This window comes from Pygoscelis adeliae, unplaced genomic scaffold (genome assembly GCF_000699105.1).
Source record: "Pygoscelis adeliae isolate BGI_AS28 unplaced genomic scaffold, ASM69910v1 Scaffold71, whole genome shotgun sequence".
Lineage (NCBI taxonomy): Eukaryota > Metazoa > Chordata > Aves > Sphenisciformes > Spheniscidae > Pygoscelis > Pygoscelis adeliae.
The window spans coordinates 13,533,787-13,541,369 of NW_008824356.1; the positions used below are offsets into that span (position 1 = coordinate 13,533,787).

Consider the following 7,583-nt stretch of genomic DNA (forward strand, 5'->3'; position numbering starts at 1 on the left):
TGGGAAAATGGAGGAAGAAAAGACAGATGAAGACAAAAAAGAAAAAAGCCTAATACTCCCTCAGCAGTCGGTACTGTTAACAAGTTCACACGTATCTGAACTGTCATGCAACTAGACACAAAAAGTAACTTTCCCTCTTGGTTCAATGAAACATTGCAAACAAAATTACAAGTCAGGGCTGAGATGTAAGTACAGAAATCCAGCAAAATTATTATTAGTCCTAAGTCCTGCTTTAGCAAATGCTACGACTCCTTTCTCATGAAAACTAAAATTAATGCAGTAATGGGGAAAAAAAAGTGACGTTATGTTACTCATATTGCTATTTTGTCACCTCCAAGTGAGTCTCTGAGCTTATAAATCTTACTGATGTTTGATATTCAAATACATTGCCTAGAAATTACCCTTCTTTTTTTTTCATTTGATTAGACTAAATAGCATAAGGCCATAAAACTGAAACACATTGAAACAATAACAGTTTTTAGTAAAAGGTTATTCTGCTTTTTAGGCTTTCCTACAGTTTTAATGCTAAACATGTTTATCAAAGAGAAGGCTATGCAACTCTTACAGAATTCATGTTTCAGTGATGTCAGAAAAAGGAAAAAAACCCCAAACCACACCCCAAAACATTCACAGAATCATAAAACCGAAGAAACATTTATGTTGGAAGGGACCTCTAGATCAGCTAGTCCAACCCCTCTGCTCAAGCAGGGTCATCTACAGCAGGCTGTCCTGGACCATGGCCAGTTGGGTTTTGAGTATCTACATGGATGGACACTCCACATCTCTGGGCAACCTGTTCCAACGTTTGACCACCCTCAGCGTAAATATTCTTCCTTTTCAATACTGTTTCTTCTGGCAAATTCCTCTACCATCTGGCCAAGTTTTGTATCCAAATCCAAAGTAATGACATTCATCAAATATCAGAGTACTTAATCTGAGAACAATATGAAAGGCATCTTTCTAAATATGAGCAATCAGGAAGCTTATTTGAAATGAGATCTAAAAATACAATCTAAAGATGTGTCCAAGACCTTCCACATAATCTCTTCAGACAGTCTCACATCTGTGCAAGAGCTGGTCCCTCTACATCTCTTACCAACAGCACACCTTTTCTCTCTACCTCACTGTAATCCTGTGTTCATGTCAAATATGGTAGTTAGTTGCTTTGAAAAAAATCTGACAACAGTTGGCATTTCACAAACTTTTTAAAAAAGACACTTACAGAGCTAAACCAAGGGCTTTGGTAGGGGGGGGGGGGGGGGGGGGGAAACAAACCCAAAACCAGCTACTACAGGGCTTTCTTTTGAGAAAGATCCCTAACAGAAGGTAAACATACTTTTTCAAATTTGCTTTATAAACAATGAAGTCCTCAAAAGGTGGCACAGAATTACGCTTTTCCTCATAGGAGACAAATTTTGGTAAGTTTTTGGGAACACGACATTGTCTCCTCAGCTGCTTGGAACATTTTAAGCAGAGATAAAAAAAAACATAGTTACCTTCTTTCTTAAGCTCTTCAATCTGCTCCTCTTTGATGTCAAGCTGCTCAGTAAGCCTTGATGCTGCATCCAGCGCAGCATTTGCCTCTCCTAAACTTTCCTGAATAGAGGGCAAGAAAGGGACAAAGAGAAGCAAGGGAGTTCACTATCACAATTATGCTAATACAACACAGATCAAACATAACAGATGCAGAGACTTCAATCACCTGTTCTTTAGAATAACTGGATTGCAAACATCCTCAGAAAATGGATGGTCAGTAGAGGAATGTTAATTTGCTGACTCTCTTCCAAGGAAGAGAGAATAATTACATAACTTGATGTATTCTTAGACAGTAACAATTAACACAGCAGTTAAAAACAAAAAATTCAGTCAAGAATTAGCAGTTTCACAGGGTTCAATTTTGTTATTCAGCCCACCTGCAGCGATACAACTTTTTCTTCTAAGTTTTCCGCTTTTTTCCTCCATTCTGCAGTCTGTTTTTGGTGTTTCTCCAGCTCTGCCGAATACATAGCTTTTTCTTCTAAAGCGTTAAAAATACAAAACAAAACAAAAAAAATCTTGATGCACAACATGTAACTCTTTTGGGGATACGCAATTGCAAGAACTCAGCATTATCATATCTGGTCTTCATGAGGTAGAGGTGGAATTCAAATTTCATAAACAGGATATTGACCACCAGTTTTCACAGGGCCAGAATTGTTTTTACAAGGCTTTTAAAAGACAACAGATTCTGAAATTCAAGCTATCAAAAAGTAAACCGGGTAACTAATATTTAAAAAGCACCAAAACATAGTTAACTATCGCAGTTGAAAAACGCTTGTTGCAATCTTTGCTATTTCTTGACAAAACTTACCCTGTTGGAATTGCTCTAGTACCATCTGCAGGTTGGCCAGTGACAATGCATACTGCTTCACTTGGTCCTGTGACATGGTGAGCTGTAGCACAGTTTCATCTCTCTGCTTGGAAACCAGGTTTAATTGCTCTTGCAAAGATTCAACTTGCAGACTAGCTTGATGACTTAGTGAAAATAAAATACATTATTTATGAAGACAATAACAGAAGTCATCACAGAGAAAAATAAATCCCAGCAAAAATAGCCTACCTTTAATTTTTCAGCTCAATTTATAAAAATGAAGGCTTTTTTTTTTTCCTGATTCCTCTTTAAAAAAAAACAACAAAAAACCAACCTAACAACAGATTTTAAATAAGCCTGGTAATAAAATTTTGGCAATCAAAAAAAAACCCAACCTACTTTTGTTTGAAGTGCATTAGAAAAAGAAAAAAAACTGATCTTTGTTGTTCGTAATTGTAACAGTATCTTTACCAAAAAAAGAATCCATACCTTGCTAATTGTCTGCTTCAATTACTACATGAATCAATAGGTCTTTCTACCAATTTTTACTTTTAAAGCCAGTCTCCAAGAACACAGTATATCTTGCTCCATACTGACCACTGAACGCCCCATTTAACTTCCCATTATGCAAAAATATCATGAACCTGATTTACTCCTATGCCAGTCTTTTTAAGAAGTGCATATCAGCTGGGAAATAGGTAGTATTTCTTGAAAGGTATTTGACAAGTTTGATGAAGAATTAAGAAACATTCTGACAAACAGTTTTTACACAACCTTCTCCCAACTCTTCCACTTTCTCCACAATTTTTCACAACAAATTCTGCTCAACCTAGAACTCTCTTTGCTGAGAACATTAAGAGCAGAATCTATCTTTGGCACTAAAAGAAAAGAGAAAGACTGCAGCTACATACATATTTTTTGATTAAAATACTTGTTCATTTGGGCAACTGTAGTAATATGAAAAAAGAATTCTCTTGCCCAAAGTAACCAACATTCCTTTAAATAAAACAATATTTAAACAGTCAAGATAGGCATTGAGTAATTTTAATACTTGGGTTTTCCTTATTCTGGCTGAAAAATGTGATTATGGCAAATAAATAAAAAACCACTGTTGGCTCTAGCCTCCCAGATTCTGCTACCCATGAGAACTTCAATGCATCTTGCTTTATATATATATATATATATATGCTAAAAAGAAAAAAGCTCACCATGGAAAGTATACACTGCTGTATCAGGTATAAAGTAAGCATGTGTACTTGTCTCGAAAGCAATTCACAAAGCATGACAGTCACATCTGTGCATTGAAGTGTACAAAATAAGACTCATTCAAACTGAATGAAGCCTTGACTTAAAATTAAGTCCATCTTTTTTGATTTGACAGACAACTAAATGGATGGGTTGGGGGATTTTTGTTGTTTCTAGTTCTAAGCATTATCAAAGTTGTGGTATTTCAATAGTTGCTACTAAAAGGACAAATACTTTTGTAAGTTCTCAACAGTAGCCAAGTATATTTCAAATCACCTTCCTGATTTAGAGTAACAGAAGTCCGTATCTTTTTGTTTTTTCAAGTGCTTAGCATATTATAGAATGGTAATTCAGTAAAATAAAGCCATCGGTACCAGTCCAGATAACTGTGATATTTACGGTTGCCACTGCTGTATAAGTTAAAAGACTACCTGGCATTCTCCACTGCAGTAGATGAGGACACGAGTTTATCTTCCAAAATCAAAACTTTCTTTCTTAGCTTGACCTCTCTATCTTCAGCAGCTAAAGCTTCTCGTGTATAGGAGTCCTCCATTTCTAAAAGGTGATTACGTAACCTCTCCAGTTCCTGATTTAGGCGCTGCTCTTTCTCACGCAAATGCTGTATCTGTGTAGAACATACCTTAAGTTGCTCGTACTATCACCTTTCATAAAAATAATTTAAGCAAACATAAATCAAATGAAGAACATTGCATGTGTATCCGTTTTAAATGCTTTCTACAAGTGATTGCTAGCAAAAATAATCCAGAAAATATTACAGATGCAATTTCTTATTCTTTTTTCTTTTATTTCTTGCAACTGTAAATTATTAAGTTTACCTCACTCTGCAGGGCACTGCTCTCCATTTGCTTCTGTTTGAGTGCTACCATGACTTGGTCTCTCTCTTGCTGAAAAGTAACAGCCTTTTCCTGCATTGATTTAACTTCATTTAACAGTTGATTCAATTCTCCTGTCTTCCCCTGTTAAAGACACAAACAAGCATTTCAAACGTGGCAAATAGTTTTATCAAAGGAGACACAGCCTTTGCCCAGAAGAGCGTAAAGATCATACTGATCTTACAAGGAAAAGGGCAGGACACCCATGGCCCTACAGCATAGAAAAACATTCAGAGAAAATATTATTTTGAAGTTCTTTCACTCACGTTACAAGACAAAGTAAAAGTTATTGCTAAAAGACACTATACAGATGCATCGTCTTAACTGACTCCTGTGAACAAACAGATACCTACCTATCTTTAGATGATAGACATGTATTATGTACATAGTGTCTCAGACACTTGTATACTTGAAAATTTCACTTTTCCCCCAGTGTTTAGAATCTGTTCTCTGTGATACCCGTTTATTAGGCCATGCATATGTAAAGCATCAGCCTAGGTAGGTCAACTTGTCTGAACTTAAGAAGACTAAACACATGAAGAAATCTTTAAAAACAAACCATAAGGTGACCTCACTCCCAAAGATTAGCCTTCAATGAATCACAGCAATGTCCATCACATTTTCAGATGTCAAATTTCAATGAATAATGTTCCCACTTACATGCAATTTACTACAACTTTACATTAGCATATAAAGGAGAAGTGTGAGCATGTCAGTTACACAGAATTCACATGTACACATGAATGCATTTTCAGTTATTTGAAAATTCTCAGCGTGCTCTTTACCTTTTGTCTCACGTGTTGTTTTGAAAGCAGTTACTTCTATTGAATATGTTGGATAAAAGTAAACCAATCTTTGGTTTTATCACTAATACTTATGAGCTTCAACTATTTGTTTTTATTAATCAAACTGATTATAGTAAAACTATTTTTGCAGTAGAACCATAAACCTGCAGGCAAACCTTCTCTTTTTATGTCATGTTATTGTCTGACACACACAAAATACAAAACTGTTCGAATACTACTTCTAGTTCTCCATGGCGAACACAAAGCATGTAACAGGGACTTCTCTGATTTGTGCAAGAAAAATGTCCAGATAAATGTTCCATGCTTGTGAAACTGAAAGCCTAAGCCACCAGTGAGTGAAAATCTGCAGGCCAAAGACATGCAACAGAGAACCTAGCCAGGCAATGCAGGTTTCCACGAGTTAGAATAAAAATAAAAAACAAAACACAAAATAGCAACAGTGTGAATTTGTAAAGTATTAGTATATTTTATATGGGCAAGACTGATGAACATGAAAAGTCCCAATGGTAATTCAAAGCTATTTTTCACAATGTAACTGTACTTTGAGACAGTAAAACTTCTCATTGTAATTCTATAGTATTTCTTTAGAACAGCATAGGGAAACCTCTACTATGACCAAACAGAGCTAAACATCTGTCCTAAGTCAAACTTCTCAAAAAAACCCAAATCGTAGTTTTTCACATATACTATGTCAAAGTTGAGACTTCCAAGTAATACATTTAAGAAGACACACATTGTTAAATGCAATTCATATTTTGCTTTTCCAAATACATTACCTTGCAGATTTAGTTGGTAGTTTGAAAATGCTTCAAAGAGATGTGAGGGTGGTGAGGCACTAAAACAGGTTGCCCAGAGAAGTTGTGGATGCCCCATCCTTGGAAGTGTTCAAGGCCAAGCTGGATGAGGCTTTGAGCAACCTGATCTAGTGGAAGGTATGCCTGCCCATGGCAGAAGGTTGAAACTAGATGATTTTTAAAGTCTCTTCCAACCGAAACCATTCTATGATTCTATGAAATTTTTAATTATACTTACAGCAGGGGAAAAAAAAATTAACGCCAAGTTACTTAGCAATGGTTTGCATAAATACCACTCTCTGATAATGGGCAATGCTTGTAACTTTGGAAAATGAAAAGGGATGCTAAAGGCAACAGGAGGAATAAGAACAGTATGCATGGAGGGGACAACTGTAAGAGAAGATTGAAGAATGCTGACCAGAACCACCAAGACGAAGAGAATGGGAGCCTGGACAGTACAGAGGAAAGAAAAAATTATCTGTTTGGAATTAATTACCAGAAAAGACTGCCCACTAGGACATATTCACCTTCAGAGCTTACAAAGCAAACCAAAGATATCTACATCCTGGAGTTCCACCGTCAAGTGTTTGTCAAAACTACAGAAAGACTTCTGCACTGTACTTAACGCCTATTTCTCAAAGAGAAATGGCAATTCACACGTTACTTCCTTAACTCCAGCAGCAGCAGTTCATACAACATGCTGTTGACTGGTGTGTCAGTGATGCCAATAATTCTTTGCTCTTTTTTAAAAGATTCTTCCTCAAATTAAATATGCAATAATTAATAAGCCACTGCAACTTTTCTCTGAACATACGCTTTGAAAAAGTATCAATTTTTCCATGTGTCAAATTGTAGAGAAGAAACCATTAATTTAGCTTGTCCAATCTTTTATCTTTCTTTTTTTTTTTGCAGTGGACCTTCTCCAGCCATAAAAGCAAGACCCATAAACCCATTTGTCTCACAGGGATGTTGTGAAGCAGTCACATTGGAATGACAAACACTAGAGGAAAGCACATTGGAAAATTAGTCCTGCTGGCCAACTCTGCAGAAGTTTGAGCACCATACAGTAAAAATAATACAGGGCACAATGAAGAATAGGGCCAAAGCAAAGTATTAAGCAGCTGTTCAGTAAAGAGCAATTTCCAAATAAATGAAAAGTATAGTTTATGGCTGCATAATTAACAGACAACATTGTAAACCACTCACCTGCTGACTTTTAATTTCTTAACTTTGAGGGGGAAGATTTTTGTTGTAGCGTAATGCAGTAAGGAGTCACAAATGGATTTCAGGCAAACATTTGATGGCTACATATACACAAAAATGCATTACCATGTGACTAATTCTAAAAGATATTCATAAATATGAATGCACATACCTGTTCTTTTTCTTTCAACAGCTTCTCAAAAGCAAGAGCTTTTTCCTTCATTGAGTGTGACTCAAACTCTTTCTCTTTCAGCATCATCGAAAATTGCATATTAGTCTCCTGAAGTGCTCG

General features: G+C 36.1%; 1 protein-coding gene across 1 annotated transcript in view; it reads right to left on the reverse strand.

Annotated features, from left to right (window-relative positions):
• Positions 1-7,583, reverse strand: part of TRIP11 (thyroid hormone receptor interactor 11) — a 38,291-nt gene that overhangs the window by 11,000 nt on the left and 19,708 nt on the right. The window contains exons 10-15 of the mRNA XM_009319528.1: positions 7,464-7,583; positions 4,432-4,572; positions 4,027-4,220; positions 2,351-2,514; positions 1,914-2,017; positions 1,497-1,596 (exon numbers count right to left, since the gene is read on the reverse strand). The exon at positions 7,464-7,583 is cut by the window's right edge and continues 2,910 nt beyond it. Of these exons, the coding sequence (XP_009317803.1) occupies positions 1,497-1,596; positions 1,914-2,017; positions 2,351-2,514; positions 4,027-4,220; positions 4,432-4,572; positions 7,464-7,583 (823 nt within the window). The remainder of the gene's footprint in view (positions 1-1,496; positions 1,597-1,913; positions 2,018-2,350; positions 2,515-4,026; positions 4,221-4,431; positions 4,573-7,463) is intronic.